Genomic DNA, 19,255 nt, shown 5'->3' on the forward strand with positions numbered 1-19,255 from the left:
AAGGAATAAATATTTTGAAAAATTTCATTTTCAACGAATACATAAAGATTTTATTTAATAGGTTTTTATTTAGAATTGATTTACCAAAAAATTATGCCAATATATGGACCTGTTTAATTGATTGCATGACCGTATGTGTGGTTGTCACTATTTCGAACTATAAATATTTACTAGGGATATTCGTCTAGCCAGTCGACAGTTTCTGTTTATTATCTACTGATATCACGTCTCTATATATGTAGTGTATTTCTGTAATAAAAAAAAAGCTTTCTACTATTTTCCAATCTCAAAAGTAAAAGTTAACGAATTAATTAAAAAGTGATGGGAGGAAAAATCTGCATGCCTAACTTATGGAGCAAGCGCGATAGGAAGGTGCAGAATTATCCTAAATCAATAGGATTTGGATCATTTTCGGCTAAGTGGGTACCCGGTAAGCTGGACACTCCTTCTGTTATAATAGTTTTATTTTTCGCAGCGTTCACTCAACCCTCTTATATTCAAATTTATTCCAATTTGTACTTGGAAATGCGTTCCCATACCAATATATAGGGGAATGTTTCACAGTAGGAATAATGCAATTTTCTGCGAGTCGTTCACCTCGTCAGCGACGAACTGCTTGATAACATTAGATCCAATAGGGCTAAACTTCGACTCGCCAGAAAACATTACAAATTTCTACTTGGTTTGCACTCAGTTGAGCTTATTTGAACCTACCTTAAGCTTTTCTCTCATTTTTCTGGTCTCGAGTATCTTTCTTCCAGGTTTTCTTCTTAACTAACCGATTTTGAACTATTCGAGTTAAATTATCAACTTCAAAATTAAGCCATTTAACGCACAGAAATCCAGTAATTTCACAACGAACATTAAAATTAACTTCAATTTTTCCATTTATTTAAGTTTCCTGTTATGAACCCTTTCGCAAATAGCAATACTGCCAAATATTTTAAGTGAATCTCAAAAATGTAAACTCAACATAATTAACCGCGTTTTCAAGTACACTAACTACAGTAGCCATCGATAAAGCAAAACTTTGTTATAGTAGCCACAAGCATAATTGCCGTTATACTGTAACTGTCTATTAAGATAATATGAGCATATATACTACTATAAACAAAAAATAGTAAGTCTTTAAAATTCTTAATTTATTCTTCAAAATCCATGTCTGCCCCTCAAAGTAATCCCCTTTGGCACTAATACACTTGTGCCAATTTCAATGCACGTAGCGATTCATGTGAAATATCTTCCATTGATCCAAAACAGTTTCACAGGAGCGATCGTTTGAGTTTGCTAAATAGCCCCAGAAGTCATACGGAGATAAATTAGGCGCATACGGTGGTTGCGGCACGACATTGGTTGAAAATTTGACGAAAAACTCAGGAAGAATAAATGCGGTATGTGACGGTAACGTATCGTGGTGAAAAACCAAGAGCTGGCGGCCAGTAATTCCGGTCTCTTTTTACGAATAGCTTTGCGCAAACCACGCACAACACTCGAATATATTCCTTGTTGACAGTTTGGCCTGTCGGACTGCTTTGTCATAATATTTTCGACTTCGGTTCACCTTTGCCACGATATCCGGCCGATTGATCGTCTGTTTCCGGACCGTAAGCATAGATTCAAGACTCATCGCCAGTAATAATACGTTTCATGGCATCTTGAAAGTCGGAAAGCATTATCTCACACACGCAACGATGTTTTTGGAAACAATTTAGTGATTTTGGAACCAATTGTGTTTTCACTTTTCTTAGGTCCAAATGATCTTTTAAATGATTTTAACTGATACTTCGATTCTCAAGCACATATTCCTTTATTTTATTGACGTGTTGACCATGAGTCGATGTTGATGGTCGTCCTGGACATAGTTGCTCGTCAACGCTTTTTCGATATACTTTGAATAATTTTCACCAATCAAAAACACTTGCTTCCAACAAAGAAATTTCACCGAGTGCCTTTTCCAACATTCTGAACGTTTCGGCACTAGAAAATTGATTCCGCATACAAAATTTATGGGAACTTCTTTGTTGAATAATTTCACTAATCGTAAAAATCGCCGAACACTAAACACTAATGATTATTTTGTTGTGACATTTGGCACAGATGTCACTGAAAAAAAATAGAAAGAAAAAAAGTATTTCGATAAATGGGTCTTCGCGTGAGATTTAAATTAAAAAGTCTTACTATTTTTTGACCACAGTGGTATCTTGTATTCACAACATATAGTTGGAGATCGTAAGAGTGTTTGCCCACAAATTTACAAATATTTTCGATAAAAACACTTAATCTAGTAAATAAATGAGAATTACATATACATACCTTTTTTTCATTTCGTAACCAATGCAGAAATAATGCATTTGTCCACTCTTCAACAGCTGGCTCGTTGGTCTAGGGGTATGATTTCCGCTTAGGGTGCGGGAGGTCCCGGGTTCAAATCCCGGACGAGCCCAAGAATTTAAATTTTTTTTATAAATATCATTATTTAACATATTATATATCACAATAAAAACAAAAATTAGGTGTCTCTTGAAATATTTTCACTGACATAGACTTCAGATACAGTATTATATATTTTGATATACCAAATATTTCGCTCGGCATTTAGCACCATTCGCTGATATTTTAAAGGGCGATTTACTTATATACAGTTAAACTTCCATAACTCGAATTCTTGAATTGGCAGAAAAAGTCAAACATTCATACAAATTTCTTACCATAAATCGAACTTTTAAATTAACACGTGATTCTCTGATTCGCATTTTTCGGGGAAATCCCACTTTGTAAACAGCTGCTCACGTAGAAGTCGCCGCGCGTATTTATCCCTTTAAACGTTACTATTACAAATTATATTGATGCTCAGCCGAATTTAAAACATATTATATTGTAGAACCGAATTATTGAGACCCAACTAATATGACTTCTAGCGACATGGAAAACGAATGGAATTTTGAAGAAGAAATTATTCAACCGCCATCAAAAAATGACGTGACGAATTCTTTTGAAATTTTACACTCTTAATTAAATACGAATATTACTACAACTGATGATTAAACAAAGCACTAAACTAAAAATACCTGAATACATGTTTATATACAAGCAAAAAACTTTATGCAAAGTAAATAAATAAAACACCATTTAAATCTATTTATATACATTTTTACTTTTTATATTTTAATAAAAACTTCTATAACTAGATATTTTTCTGAATTATGTTGATTCAAGTTAACGAAGTTCAATTGTATTCCACCATTGACCTTTCTTTGACATTTATTTAACGTTTTTTGAACAGGAAACATTGACATGTTCGGAAACATAAAAGCTGTGCCTTATTAACAACGAAAATTTCAGATATTTCTTAGCCACAGTTTGTTTGTAGGCCAATCCTATTATTGATATGAAACGGGTAACAACTTTCCAATAAACTGGGCCATTATGATCATGTCCAGTACTCTTGACTACTATGAACAATCTATTAAAAAACTGCCTTGAAGGAACTGAAACTATTACCGTATTAAAGAGCCTGTTACTTGAAATATGTATCTGCAAAGTCCTAAGCACAAATGAAAAACGAAAACTCAATGGTTTCAAAATGAAGGAATAAAAGTTGTATAATCAATCCAACTATAAAACCTCTTATATATGTACATACATACATATGAATTTGTAAAACCGTCCGAAAATCTTAAATATCGAATTGGAAGAGAGGCTTGCCATTGTCTGAAAGATGTGTGGTATAACTAACTGAACCGCGGTCGTTAATTAGACCTCATAGAATTAAAAACTGAAAGATAAAGGAGAAACAGTGGATTTTAGTGTAGCATAATATTAAATCCACATATGTAATAATGAAATACAAAAGATCCGCCGTTGTTAAGAGACCATTAAAGCTTCAACCCCGTTGAAACTTGTCACATGAAATATTACAGAAAATTGTATATTAATTGCTGAATAGTCGCCTTATCGGGTTTCGACTGTATTTAAATTAAACGCCATAAAGTAGCAGCTGGTTTCTCTTTTCTATACGTTCACTCGTCGATATGTCGCACTACATCCATATTCCGAATGATTTTATGCACGTACGTAACTTTGTACATACATATAAAAATTTGCCTTGTCATACTTTTACGCTAAACTACATAAATATGCACATGTATGTAACTACTTTTTGTTGGCTTTTTATTGTAACCACAATATATTTTTTATAGTTATTATATTTTTCAATTGGTCTAAAATGCGATCGTTCGCAATTGGTCCAATTGGAAAAACGATCGAAACTATTTGTTGGCGACTAACATAGCAAATGGCTCGTTGGTCTAGGGGTATGATTTCCGCTTAGGGTGCGGGAGGTCCCGGGTTCAAATCCCGGACGAGCCCAAGGGATTTATTTTTTTATTTTTACTTTTAATAATAATAAATGTATATATATTTTTTTGTTGAAAATATTAGCTATTTTAACGAGACAATGATTCAAGCGCGCCAGTCGCAATCTGGCGCCAATTCGAGATACCAAAGACAACCAGGCTCTTCTCCACCTGATCTCTCCAACCGAGGGGACGTCTTCCTCTGTTGGAGCTGGAGTGTTTTCATCCATACGGACGACATGTCCTAGCCAGTCCCTCCGTTGTCTTTTATTTCGCTGAACTATGTCAATGTCGACGGATATCGTTCTATCGAGTGTGATATTCGCCGTTGCCAATGAGCAAAGGACCATAAATCTTTCGCAGAACCTTTCTCTCGAAAACTCCTGACGTCGACTCATCAGATGTTATGATCGGCCATACCTCTGCACCATATAGCAGCACAAGAATGTGAGTGACTTATAGAGTATGGTATTTGTTCGTCGAGAGAGGACTTTACTTCTCAATTGCCTACTTAGTTCGAAGTAGCACCTGCGTCAGTTTTCGAGGCTGACATTGTTGTTGGTGTTAATACTGGTTCCAAGATAGACGAAATTTTCGACGACTTCGGATTTATGACTGTCAACAGTGACGTGGGAGTCAAGTCGCGAGTGCGCCGACTGTTTGTTTGATGACAGGAGATATTTCGTCTTTCATATACCTTATACATTTCTATTTATATTTATAAAAGGTATTAAATATGTAATTTTTTAAACCAAAAAGAGATTAAATTTAAGACAACCGCATATAAATAAAACAAAGCATACATACAACTAGAGCTACGTGCTCTGTACAATTAAAATCGACCGATATTCGAAATCGCTTGGGAACATTGTAGAGTAACTAAGGCTTATCTATGTCTGCTGTATGCTTAGGCTCCTTATCTCTCTATACTTTCAATTCGATGATCATCATTACCAGACGTGTACCCCCATATCCCTACCACTACCATGCTTTACAGTAGGCATGAAGTCTTCCTAATTGAGTACAGTGCCCGTTTTTTGCGATACAATCTTACACCTCCCGATTTTAAGGACACAACCCTTGCACTTATCGGAAAAAATAACCTTATACCAAAAGTTTCGAGGTTTAAGTGTTCTTTCGTGAAACCAATACGCGTTTGTCTAAAGATTAGCGACATGAATGACTCAGTTAAGGTGAGTAAGCTCTAAAATTTAGTATACAAAAGTTGCTTTGTAACAAAAAAAAAATAAAAATACAACCTTAACAGTATAACTGAAGCAATAAGAATATTGAAACCTTCAAGCGCAGTATCGTTAATAAGAGCCTGCAATTTACGAGAACCGGTTCAACACATATTTTTGATGACGTAAATTCTTTAAAGAGACAACTGATGGCTCCTCAAGAAGCTGCTTATTTTTCGGAACCGTCGACATCGGACTAGAGCTTATTGCTGTTATACAATCAGAACATCCAAAATTGAGTTCTTGTATGAAAACACTTTATCATTTGACAAGATATCTTAACGAAATTTGAACTGAACTGAACGATCAAAATCAAGTTCTAGTAAGGAAACTTTTTTATTTGTGAATATTAACATTTCCTTGTGATTTATATCATTTTACTTCAAATTAAAAGATTTGCTTAACAATTTTCAAGGCGCATTTTTATTTATGTATGTAATATCATAAACTTTCGATAGATAGCGTAGAGGAAAATTGGTGTTTAGTATAACATACGTGAATTATATAACATAATTAAGAGTATAGAGGGAAAGACGTTTACTACATACAATAAAATTAATAATTATTCTGAAACAAGAATATGTGCTTACTACATATGTATATGCAGTAGCATATGAATTATTTTTTAAATATAATATTATATAATGCTTTCAACACTTTGTATAATTTTCTTTATTAAGGTTACCACAAAATGCAAGTGAATATTAATTTTTAATAATTATGTAATAATAATATACAATACGTAAGGGGTATATGTTAACATTAATAAATTGTTTTCATATTTCTTATGGATTATATTAAATCAAATAAAGTTTAAATTAAAATGTGCACATTATTAACTTTGCGTGCCTAACAAACAAACAACAAAAACAAGCATTAACGCTTCTGCTTAAAGAAAGCATTGTACGAAAAAAGTAGTGCCGTAAAAACATTTTGTTAAAGAAGCTTTTTGAAATAACGGCCTGGCCGGTAGTGAATTAAAATGTTTTTAAATAAAAGTTCATTAAAAAAATATGTATTCATTTATGGCCTTGGAACAACTCTGACTATTATTAACTCTGAATTTACATGGTTTGTTAACTTAGAAATTTATTTATAAAAAATTAAAATAAAAAGAATCAGTGTTACAGAATTCAATTTAAATTCAAAACGAGGGAAATAGCTTATACAATTTTCAAGATTTTTTCCAATATTTTTTAGTAGTTTACATTTTTAATACATACTATATGTAACTACACAGATTCCGTAGGATATATAATTGTAAATATTAAAATCATCAGCATTATTTTCTGGCTATCATTTTAGTTTCAATTACTACTTCATAGTTTGGCATATTTTGAATTTCAGCATATGATAACGGGTAATAATTTTCTATTATATTTATATATAAGTATTTTACGTATCATAAGTAAGCATTGGAAAAAATATAAGCCATTTGCTAAATCTCCAATTCGAATCGTCTCAAGTGTTTTTGAATCGCGGTTGTCGGTCTTCTCGTCGCGGTGCTGGATGGCGTTCGTATTTTCGTTGTTGTGGACATAGTCGCATGCTCAGCTTCACTTCCGCTCGAAACGGAAGTGGGCGAACAAAAGGGGATCTGTTCGTGCGTACGCCTACCCAACACTGCTGTAGCTGTAGTTGTATCGTATACTTTACTAACACTTGATTTGTTTTGCGTATTGTTGCTGCTGTTGCCAAATATTGCATGCTGCTGTTGTTTTTGTTGCGGCGCATCATCACCAACATCATCATCGTTGTTGCTGTCATTGGAGTCAGTGCAAGTGGGGCCAAATTTGGTTTCCTCTTTTGTTGTTGTTGCTTTTGTATCTTTACCAATAGTTGTTGTTTTGCGCACAAAATCTGTGAAACTATTTAAGTTGATGGCATTACGTTCGGCCACGTGCATATAACCGATGGCTCTTGGTTTTGTTGTTGTTGCATTTGCTGCAGTTGTTGTTGTTACAGCGCACTCCTGTATCATTGGTTGCGTTTTTACGACAGCATTATTGCTTCTCTCATGCGTTGCCAACACTAAACTTTTACCGTTGCTGTTGCTTTTGTTGCTGCTGCTAGTATTTATTGCACTAACACTATGTACATTTATATTGCTACTTTCAACAATAATATTTTTAGTATTAACATTTCGATTAGTATTACTAATATTAGAGATATTTTTGCTTTGATTATTGTTATTGTTGTTGTTGTTATTATTATTATAATTAGGATTATAAATATGTTTATTAGCACTAGAAATCTTTGGTTGCTCCACTGGTTTTGTTCGTGTTAATGTTACTGTTGATGAAGAGGGATTGCTTGCGGGGCTTGCATTTGTTAATTCTTGTATATTGCTATATTTTGTTGTTGTTGCTTTTGACTTGTGACTATTTGAAGTAATTAATATGTCGGCTGCAACAGCCAAGGGCGCAGCTACAATCAGCTCTTGCTCAGATTGTTGTTTTTGGTTTAGCTTTAAAGTGTTTATGTTGTATTGTTCTTGTTGCTTTTGCAAAACTGCAGCCTCTTTTTTCTGCTCAACTTGCTGCTTTAACTGCCAGTTTTGGCCAGCCACACTGCTCTCATGCAATTTAATTGCCTCCATGCTCTTTGCGGGGCTTGCACTAATCTGGATTTCTGCTTGTTGCGGCGTAAATGTTGTTGCTGTAGTCAACGACGCTTTGTTGGATGATGCTGGTGACGATTTCGTTGTTGTTATTGGCGCACATGTTGCTATTGGTTGCATGCTGCTGGCAGCGTCTGTCGTGCATTTCCGTGAGGTTGTTCTCAATCTCTTGCCGAACGTGGAAGATTTTAAACCTAATTTGACGTTGAGCAAAAGAAAATTTTAATAAGTGTATGACTAATATATATTTAAATTAAATGGTTTTAATATGTTTTATTTTCTTGTTATTTGTGTATTAATGGAAGCGGTGAAAATATAGCGCAGAAAACCTGGAAGAATAATGATTTGCTCAGTTGAAACCATGAATGGTGCCGCACAGGGATTGCAGTTAAGAATGAGTAAATAAAGATATATCAATAAACACATAACTATGAAGTGATTTCAACAATGAAGTGAATTTATGTAGCGTGATTTATTAGGCGAGTTTTTATACAAAAAAATTTTATGAGATCGACTTGAATATCTACAAAATTATTGTATTTTTAATAGTAGTTTTAGAACACATCTTTATATATGTACAACCATATATGCACATGACAGTACTGTCAGGAATAAAACAGAAAATATATGTCTGTTTAAGGCGCGGCTATCGTTGGTTTATTGCCTTAATTTAATTTGTTTTTATATTTTCTAATTAAGCATATTTTGATATTTCCTTGGATATATATAAAAGTAACAGGTTCTTCAATAAGAGCGCTACTAAAGTAAAATAAAACAAAATCGGCTTGGGATTTCAATGAAATTCTTTATTCCTGTGAAAGTACATTCGCTGCCATTATGTACAGAACTCGATTTCACCACGGGCACGCTTGCTCGTTCCAGACGCTCAACCCAATTTTTGACGGGTTTCAAGCATAAATCGGCCGATATTGCTGCAATTTTACGTTCGATATTCGTACGAAGCCTTGACGGAGCCCCACAGGAAATAGTCAAATCGCACGACCGAAGCGGCTAGGCCATTTCGTGAGACAACACGTTTACCAAATTTGCTTTTCAATAAATCGATTGTGACATTCGCTGTGTGGCTTGTAACGCCGTTCTGTTGGAACCATATATTGTCCAGGTCCATATCATCCAATTCGAGCCAAAAATATTCGGTTATCATTGAGCGGTGGCGATTCCCATTCACAGTAACGTGCCGAGCCGTAACGGAAGAAGTACGGCCCATAAACCACACCAAACCGTAATTTTTTCAGAATGCAATGGTGACTCTTGGAGTACGAGTAGGTACGCTACCTGACCAATAACGTATATTTTGCTTATTGAGAAAGCCATTCAGCCAGAATGTATGTAGAGTTTGCTCAGCCCAATTCACGAAAATACGACAATTCTGACGGCTTCAGTTCTTGCGTTAATTTGATCTTTTAAGGATGTAGGCCGAGATCTTTTCGCAAAATTCGCCGCAACGACGTCACAGAGATGACCAACTCTTGAGAACGACATGTGAGAGACTGATTGGGGTCTTCCTCAATTAATGAGCCAGCGGCAGCAATATTCTCGACACTATGGGCACTTTTTTGTCTCACTGGCACGGGAACCTTTTGTACTGTGCTTGTTGATTCAAATTTTTCCACTAGACGCCCAATTGTTAATATGACAAGACGATTGTGACAACCATAAATTGGACGTAGCATTCTTAAAGTTGAGGCCCCCGACTCCGAATTTCGGTAGTACGTTTTAATAATTTCGATTCGTCGTGGGATCGTATATCTTTACATGATAAAATGGCAAACCTTACTGAAAAAAATGTCAAAAGAGCGGGAAAAATATGGCGTCCATTGCTATCCCTATCGATCTACGTCCCTATTGAAAAACCCATTAGTTGAAAAGATGACTCAGTTAATAAATTTGCGCAATTAAGGTCTCGCTTTTTATCAATAGATGGCTCCATCAGTTAATGGTGAACGATTTTAATATATCCAAAACTAGATAGTTGAAAAAGAAACTGCGTTACGAAATTAGTGACTTTGTTTATGTGTCATATATTTTCAGTTTATGATTTCATTGTCCAAATGATATGCCTTGATATGTTTCGCCGCTTCAAAAATGGCAATATCGGTATTAACGAAAGCCAAAAACTTTCCGATTATCCGTGTCAAATGCAAGAAAATCTTGCTCCAGAATTGGGAGTTTCCCACCAAGCCATTATCAGCTTTTCTTTTCTCATCATCCTGATTATTTATATATATGTAACCCGATATCTATCTCGATTAGTTTTAGGTGATACGTACAACCGGTAGGTGAACAAAACTATAATACTCTGTAGCAACTGGTTGAAAGAGTATAAAAAATACTCCACACTGATTCAACATTAATTGCACAAAATGCACATTAGGATGTAGGATTTTATTTTTTTACTCATATTCCCAACATCGTAAGAGGATATCCGAACTATTTGTTCTTAACAAAATCAATCTCCCCGCAATTGTAAGTGTTCTGACTGGGCACAGCCCGATAGGCTTATACGCGATGCAACTAAATATTTTGTCGGACGCTCTTTGCCTATGTAGGAAAGCGAGATGGACATCGGTAGATATACATTTGTGGAACTGAGCGAAGTGGTTTGGTTTGATATTAACCGCCTTCATAAAACTGGATCTGGCCATCCACTTTTTGTAGTTTTTGGGTAACAGAAGTTACGAATATCTGTCTAGGTGAGATCCATTGGTTTTGGATCAACCCTACGACCTAACTTAATCTAGTCGTCACAACTCTGTCATATTAAAAACTGAATGCAGACTATTTGCCTTGAAAACAAGAATTTCTCTACAAAAAAATCAAAAAAAAGGGTAAGATATCATCCATATTGTTTATTTTTTGAACTGTCGATACGTTCAGTGCTTCCAAGTAATAATTTATTCAATGTCAATCAAAGATAGATGGACAAGATCAGATTGGATTCAAATGAAACTGATTTGTATACAAAAGGTTAAAATAAAAAGCGTATATTATGTAAAGTAAATAAAAAAATATCCTGAAGAGCCCTATGTTTACAAGTAAAGAGTTTACATTCAACTCTACTTCTTAAGATTTAGATGACACGCCACCCACAAAAACATATATAGCAGGTGCTTTAAAAGAATACATATATGTATGTACATATGTAAATAGAAGTACAGTGAAACACAGAAAATAAAACACAGAACAGAAGAACAAGTGTAGTGACAGACAGAGAATGAGGCAATTGAAAGAGACAAAAAGATAGAGATAGGTATACTATTGTATGCCGTTACCTTCAAAACTCAGCCTACTTTGAAAATAGTGCAAATTGCTTTGCTTATAACAGGGCTCATATGTATAGAAAATGGCATTCAATTCATCATTATCACCAACATCATTATTAATATCACTATTCTGATTAATATCACTAACATATTCTCTATGTTTATCAACAACAATATTTTCAGATTTCTTATTAACTGATACAAGCGTGGCAAATTGTTTGTTGACTGATTTTGTTGGTGCTTCTAGATTAGAAGCTGATGGATTAGTCGTTGCCAATGCTCCATGAATAGCTAGTGAAACTGTACATGTAGGTGGTGTGGTGTTCTGTGTTGACGTCATTGGCACCGGTACCACATTTTCTACAATCGCCGTATTCTCATCGGCTAGCTCATGAAACACACCATGCGCATGCGATTTTGCCTATACGAGTGTAATTTTTTTTCAAATTTTGAAACGATAGTCACAAAAAATACATTTGTAAATAGAAAATAATAAACAATAATAATAGCAACATGAGTTTTACATTAGTAAATTAATAAAATATTAGTTACAATTGCTTACATAATAAATATGCATAAAAATAGATATTTGAAAAATAAAAATATTAAAATTCATATACATACATATATTGAAAATTGTGTAACTAGTAATTTGTGAAAAATTTACAGTTAGCATAATAAATTTATATTTTACGATTTTAATAGATATTTATGAATTTTTTCGAAAACCCACCTCGCTGTCTTCGCATACGACACCATCATCCTTCGCTGAGCAAAGGCCTTGCACGAATTTCGTGGCTGTTGTCGGGTCTTCAGAGTCTAAATGTGCCCGGAATTGCTTATTCCTGTATATTGAATGGAAAGTTAATTGAAATTATTGAAATAAATCGTTTTAATCTAACAATACCTCAACTCCAGCTGCTGCATTTGCTGTAAATGCTTCAACTTTTGCGTTGTACTGCGTAACTTCTCTTCCAACGAAGCATTTTCAACGCATTTTATGGAAAACTTTTCTGAGAATGACAATATTTCCTGTCGCAATTCTTCAAGTTCCTCCCTAAAAATATAAAATAAAGTAAAAATTCGTATCATAACCAAATTCACTCAGCTGAAATCACACCCAACCGACCATGCAATAATGGATGATATGGAGTGATAACCCTGCCCACTCCCCATATAAAGGTTCCGTCAAAAGCTACTAAAAGCGCGATAAATCAAATGAGTCGTGGTCTAAAATTAGTCCAACTTTGGTATATAATGTTACCTTGACATTCCTATCTTCCAGACGAAATCGGACTAAAACATCGCATACTTCCCATATAACCCAATTTTAAATTCCATCTGATTATTCCCTTTTCCAGTAAAAAAAAATCAAGCACCATTGAATAAAACCGGAGAAAACTTTGCCCGAATAGTGCGCATAAAATAGGCTACCCTATAACCGATAACTGTTCTAAGCGGACCAAAACTATTGAAGTCCCCACATAAAGAATATATCGATCTAAATACCAATTGCCAACTTTTTATCGTAAGTAACAGTCAATCGTTCAAATCTGTTATAGAAATTCGGAGAGATTGCTTTTCTAAAAATATTATGAATGTCAAAACTGGTTGAATCGGAAAAATAAAGCCCCCGTATTACTATGTAATAGAAATATTTTCGAACTTCCAGTTGACTTTATACCAATCGGCAAATGTTTGAGTTATTTTAATAAAATTAAGAGAGCATGTGTGTGAGAGCAGTTTTCATAGGTAAGTAAGGATGACACGGTTTTCTATTGAGAGTTTCAATAACAATGTTTAAATATCAGGACTCTTTAATACGAATCCAATTAATAAACGTACAAAAGCTTAGAACGAGGGACACTCTAACCAAATATGTACCAATTAGAACGCAGATATTTTTCTGGACTTAACTGTGTTTGTGGTATTCAAATTATATTTCTTTTCTTAATACCAAAGGATTAGTAAAAATCGAAAATTTACAGTTTTATACTTACTCATTTGCTTTGGCAGTGTAGGCGGAGTGTTCGCCTTTTTGGAATTGTTTCAAAAACTCCTGTTTGAAACGCGCGACTTCGCGCTGCACTTCGCTCTGATGAGCCTTCCGCATGGCATCCAATGCTGCTAAGGTAGCCTAATGAAAAACTCATATTATTAAAATGAAGACATTTTCAAAATATATAATTTTGAAAAAATATAGCTTGCACTTACTTGCGTTTCTTCAGCTAAAGCGGTTTCTTTTTCCAAGAGTAGACGCTCAATTTCTTGACGATGTTTTTCCTCCAAATCGGCCACAATGCGCCGATGAGAGGATTCCATAGCCGAAAGCCCTTTCTCACAAAGAGTCTACAAGTATAATAATATAATTTTATTTTAGTTTGTTAATAATTCTTCGAGAAAAAAAGCCAAACTCACCCTGAGCTGTTCGATTTCTGCTTGGTATCGCTGTCGGAAGCTCTCATCATCAGTGCTTACATTGCTGAAGTCAGGAGAATGTGCCATCAATTGATCGCGATATGTTTCTTGCAGGCATTCCAGTTGTTTACTGTGTTCCAGTTCTAACATTTCTAATCGACGCTCAAATCTCCGGCTGCGTTCCTTCTCTTTAGTAAGTTCTGACTGTAGATAGTCACGTTCTTGTAGCAATACCGCATACTCTTCATCCTGTCGGGCACATTTCTGCACTAAAGCATTGCTCTCCTCCTCGTGAGATCGTGCTTTCTCCGTCTGCTCCTCAAGTTGCTGCAAGAGCGATAATTGATCGCCCTGCTTGCCTCGCAATTCTTGCTCTTTGGTGTGCAATTTGTCATTAACAGTTGCCAGCTCAATTGCACGCTGCTCCAACAGTTCATTGCTATATTGCAGTTCAGCGCTGACAGCATCCTTTTCCGCCTCGATCTGTTTGAAGGCATTACGTTGATTCTCCAGTTGTTGCATATATGTACTCTTATCTTTGGCATGAGCCTGTTGTAGTTGCAAAAGTTCGTGCTCATGCTGCTGCTGCAATCGCAACAGCTTCTCGTGAACTTGACGACAATGCTGACAGGGTGTGTTGAGGGCACGGTGTATCTCCTGGCAGAGTTGATCGGCACGTTGCCGTAAATCCCCACATTTGTGACAAACATCTTGTAAACTTTCTATAGAGACGGTTGAGCGTGGTATGGACGTTGTGGAAGCGGAAGCCTCACATTGCAATGCTATTAGCGAATCCTCCAATTGACTGAGGAACGTTGAGATTTCCGATAACACCTGTCGATCGTTCAGAAAATCGATTGTATGCTGCTTGTAGATGAATTCAAAATCAGCATCGGCCAGTATATCGGCGGCGTTGTTGATCTGCAAATCATTTGAAAGTTCCTCAAAAAGACTCTCGTATCGTTGCAGTGCAGTAATACCGATTTTATTTGCCTGACAGTCCTTTTGTGTATGATCGGGGTTCTCTTTAGCCAACTGTTGTTCGACATATTCACCACGCAAAACGGTTATGCGCGCATCTACAAGCGCTTTATGCGCAATTATATCCGCAAAATCGGAAAGCAACTGCCGGCCTTCCGATATTTTGCGCTCCTGCTCCAGCTGCAGACGCCATTGACCGCGCTTCATCTTTTGTATGGCCTCTTTGTAGCATTGAGTCAGCTGTGCAACAGCCAATTCCATCTCTTTACGCAGTGCATCATGCACAGCATCAGCGAATTTCTCGAAAGAAAGACGTTCCTCGGCGGTGAGCGTATAACCAAATGAAGGTGTAAGTGACTGCTCAAAACGTTCCGCATTACGTAACATAATGTGTGCAATCTCAGACTGTACTAGTTCAGCATTTACGGTCTCTTGCGCTTGGCGCCAAGCTTCTTGTACAGCTCCTTGCACTAAGTCATTTGAAGAGATATAACTCAAGGTTTCCGCCGCTAATCCACTCGCTAAATTCTCCATGGCATTATTTTTGTAACGTTTGGCTATAAGATTGATTTCATTCTGTTGTCTAAGCAAATCATCCATGATATTCTTATCGACAGGATCAAGCATTTCTCTGTTGGTTGTTTCCTTTCGATAGTTAGATAGCATCAGTCTACGTGCCAATACTCCAGCCAAAATATCGAGTGTGCCACTGGACTTCAGCGCACATTTACCACTTAGCTTAGCCTTAAGCATCGTCATTAGGTGAGACGTCTCCGCTACTTCCGTACGTGTTTGCTTTTCACAGAAGAGTTCGGGGTTTTCGGCTCGCATGACTGAGTCACGAAGTTTACCAAAGCATACACTTTCAAACGCCACGCGCTCTGCTAAAAGTTCCATATTCTTGCGTTCAGTTAGCTCGTTTCGCTCACGCAACACACGACGTTGCTTGAGTAGCTCTGCAAGTTTGGTACGCAATTGTGACTCCAACTGTGTAAGCGCAATCTTCACCGGATTCGAATCAGGCAGCAGCATTACATTAGGCACCGCATATTTGTCGCCACTGCTTCCACTGATTACACAAGTTTCACAAGATTCGCGAATCAATTTTACGACCTCGCTGAGACAACGTTCCACTAAACGGTACGAATCTTTGCGATCGGTGATAGGTGATACGGAGCGGCGGCTATGGGAAGAGCGTAGGTTTTGTAACTGATGCAGGCTTTTTTCTAGGCGATCTCGACTTGTTACCAAAACACTTTCAAGACAACGCAGTCGGTCGAGCAAGTGCTCAGAAATTTTAGCAGAGTTCAATGTTGAATTGTCAATAGTTGGAGTATTACATGACGGTGTAGGCGTAGAGGTGGAACTAATGGAACCTGCAGCTGACGTATCGTCTAAACGTTTTTCTAAATCATTCAGCCGTAACATGAACTGAAGTGGATCGCTATTGCAGGCGTTACTCTCAAGTGAACGTCTTCTTGAAGATTTTTTGGAAACTGAACGAATTGGTTCTGAGTTTACACTATTCAGCTTTTCTATTTCATCGATTTTCGCTTCCAACTCGCATACTTTTATTTCTAACTCTTTGGGTATACTTAACTGCTCTTTACCTTTGAGTGAAAGTGATCTTCTACGCTCTGACTTAGCCATCTTTTGTTTTAGCGTACGCACTTGGCGTTCCGAACTGCTGTACTTTAATGTTAAATCCTGTATACGTGCTGCCATCATCTGTACTTGAGCACGATCTTCAATCTCCTTGCGTTCAAGATCTTGCTTAAGCGCTGCATACGATATTTCCAACGAATCAAATTGATTTTGTGACTCCTTCAGTTCACGCTTCATTGCCTTAATCTCGTTAACTGCCTTCTCAAAACGCGTACGCAATTCATTGTACTCATCAGCAAGCGGATCCCGCTCTAATGCAAATGGATCAATATCACCGATCTGGGTGAGATCACTCAACGAGTCCATACGCTTAAGTTTTCCCCGGTTCATCTGGCTAAAACTATTCAAACTGCTGCCTTCCAATTCATGTACACGCTTGTAGAGCGCTTCATTTTCGTCAATTCCACGCGCTAGCCGATCTTCAAGATCTTTTATCTTCTTTTGACTCTCTTCCAACTCGTCCGTCAACCGATCTACAATATCCTCGGCATTTCGTTTTGTCTCTTCCAGCTGCGCGGTTAGATTATCACGTACTAACTCCATCTCATGCAAGCGCGCATTCAGCTGCTGCTCTGTACGTTCCAGTGTTGTTAACAATTCAGACATGCGCGTCTCCCGTTCTTTGGCTTCGTCGCGCAGCATATTGCGCTCTTTCTCCGCTACGCTGAGGCGGAATTGTAATTCTTTATCAAGGCTTAGTTCCTCCTGCACAGGATGCATTACAGGTGGGGGCGAAAGCTCATCCGAACCAACGCTATCCACAGTACTACGTCGAGACGTCGGTGGTGAAGAATGACTACGCTTGTGCGACCTTGCGGCCGTTGAAGCTGCTGCACGAGCATATAAACGATCGCGATTTCGCAAAATCGAAGTTGTAATTGGCGGAGACGGTGAAAGCGGAGAACCCCAGTCAACGCTGTCTCGTCGACCGCCCTCAGAGGCAGTACGGTACTCCTCGTCTGAAGAGAAATGTGTGGTTTTTGGTGTAGATACAGTTGTGGAAACAAGAGCTTTAGCTGGAGTGCTGTTGTTGGATTGCAAAAGAACCTGTTGTGTAGCAGGGGGACTAGATTCACTCAGATGTTGATGATTATGCTTTGGAGCTGCTGGCGGTTTTTTATGCAATTCGTGATTGCGTTGCGCCTTAATGAAATCTTTCTCAATTTCACTTTTAATATTTGGTGTTACGGCGCCATCTTTGATAACTAATTCCACTGTTGGTGGCACATCTGCATCTGTAAGCGGCTGGCTACTGTTGTTCGTATTGTTGTTGGTCGACAGCAGGGCGGGCAAACCGGCAATATTTCGTAATATGGCAATCCAACTATTGCGTGAGCTGGGCGAAAGACTTGCCAAAATGAGGCGCCGTTGATCCCAGGATGTCAGCTGGAAGGCATAACTCTTACTGGCACTAACTTCCGCTACATTTGTTAGACTATTAACATCCAACACGCCATCTAGCACGCCACGTTCCTCTGACACCGGGTCACGATAATAGAAGAGTGCCGCACCGCTCAGTGAGAACCAATGCTTCGTCCAGTCGCCGGTGCGGTTATCTTGCTTCATTAACCAGCCCTTTTTGGTGTTGAGTGACTCCTCAGCAGGCGGATTGACACGTAACTCTGCCGTCTTAGCCAGGTAGTTGGTGGAAAGATCGTCAAGATTACAGCCGCCATCCGGATCGCCTCTTTCGTGCGCCTGTTGTTGCCTCTGCTGTTGTTTAGATGGTTGCAAGTGTTGTTGCTGTCGGTGCTGATTGCTTTCGTGTTTCTGTTGTAGATTTTTCAATTGTAATTGCAATCGTGGACTAGATTTGCACTTATTACTGCCCAGACCAATACCGCCAACAACCCCCTTTCCAATTTCATTTGTACTATTGTTGTTCTTATTGCTGCCATCATTTGTTGATGCTGTAATATTGTTATTAGTATTCATATTATTATTGTTGTTGCCGTTGTTGTTGGATGACGATAGAACTGGCGGTATCTTCTTGACTATGGCCGAAACAATGGCAGGCGTCGAATTCGCTGCCAATGGTAATGACTTTGGTCTCAAACTAGAAATATTGTTCTGTTTCTGTTGCTGTTGCTGCTGCTGATGATGCTGTAATTGTTGTTTGCTTGTTGGTCGATGGTAATCGGTTTCATCACGCGAATTTTTCTCCGCCGCCGCCGCCGCTGTATGATGCAGATGACTATTGAGTACATTATTGACAGTTGTATTGGACCAGCGATTTTTCTGTTGACTTAGATTTGTTATTGTGTTGGCAATGTCTTTGTACGTCTTTTCGTCCCGTCGGATATCCTCGATGAGTAGACATGATGATGATACTAAAAGTAACAAATAGAAGAGAAGGAAATTGCTCGTCAGTCATTCGAAAATATATTAGACTAATTGCGAAATCAAGCTAAAGCTAAAATTGTTGTTCTGGTGTGAAACTAATAGAGGCGTCGCGAGCATATATAGAGCGTGTACTGATTGTAGTAATTATTCAATTTTCAAAACGAATTATAATACCCTTAAAATGTTTCAACTCTGAATTTCATTCTTAAAAATTATCATGCATTGCAAAAAATAAATATGCACGAATTTTTAATGGATATACGAGAAAAAATGTGCAATATTTTCGAAAAATTAAAGACTGGGTCTGACTCGAAATTCACAAAATGCAAATCCAGAAATATGTAAGCT

General features: G+C 37.3%; 1 protein-coding gene and 2 non-coding genes across 6 annotated transcripts in view; 2 read left to right on the top strand and 1 right to left on the bottom strand.

Moving 5' to 3' along the window:
- Positions 1–2,371: 2,371 nt before the first annotated feature.
- Trnap-agg lies at positions 2,372–2,443 on the top strand. Its single transcript has one exon. It is a non-coding gene; the product is annotated as a tRNA-Pro (tRNA).
- Positions 2,444–4,296: 1,853 nt separating this feature from the next.
- On the top strand, positions 4,297–4,368 carry Trnap-agg. The gene has a single exon. It is a non-coding gene; the product is annotated as a tRNA-Pro (tRNA).
- Positions 4,369–6,279: 1,911 nt separating this feature from the next.
- The window catches only part of LOC120769259 (protein outspread), a 168,045-nt gene continuing 155,069 nt past the window's right edge, over positions 6,280–19,255 (bottom strand). For 3 of the 4 annotated variants that reach the window (XM_040096161.1, XM_040096160.1, XM_040096162.1), the window contains 7 exons: positions 13,919–18,894; positions 13,715–13,849; positions 13,501–13,637; positions 12,408–12,557; positions 12,234–12,345; positions 11,510–11,921; positions 6,280–8,410 (listed from right to left, as the gene is read on the bottom strand). In XM_040096161.1, the coding sequence (XP_039952095.1) occupies positions 7,035–8,410; positions 11,510–11,921; positions 12,234–12,345; positions 12,408–12,557; positions 13,501–13,637; positions 13,715–13,849; positions 13,919–18,894 (7,298 nt within the window). In that variant the 3' untranslated portion in view covers positions 6,280–7,034. The remainder of the gene's footprint in view (positions 8,411–11,509; positions 11,922–12,233; positions 12,346–12,407; positions 12,558–13,500; positions 13,638–13,714; positions 13,850–13,918; positions 18,895–19,255) is intronic. The other variant, XM_040096163.1, reaches the window with a different exon arrangement.

Source organism: Bactrocera tryoni, chromosome 2, assembly GCF_016617805.1.
Source record: "Bactrocera tryoni isolate S06 chromosome 2, CSIRO_BtryS06_freeze2, whole genome shotgun sequence".
Classification (NCBI taxonomy): Eukaryota; Metazoa; Arthropoda; class Insecta; order Diptera; family Tephritidae; genus Bactrocera; species Bactrocera tryoni.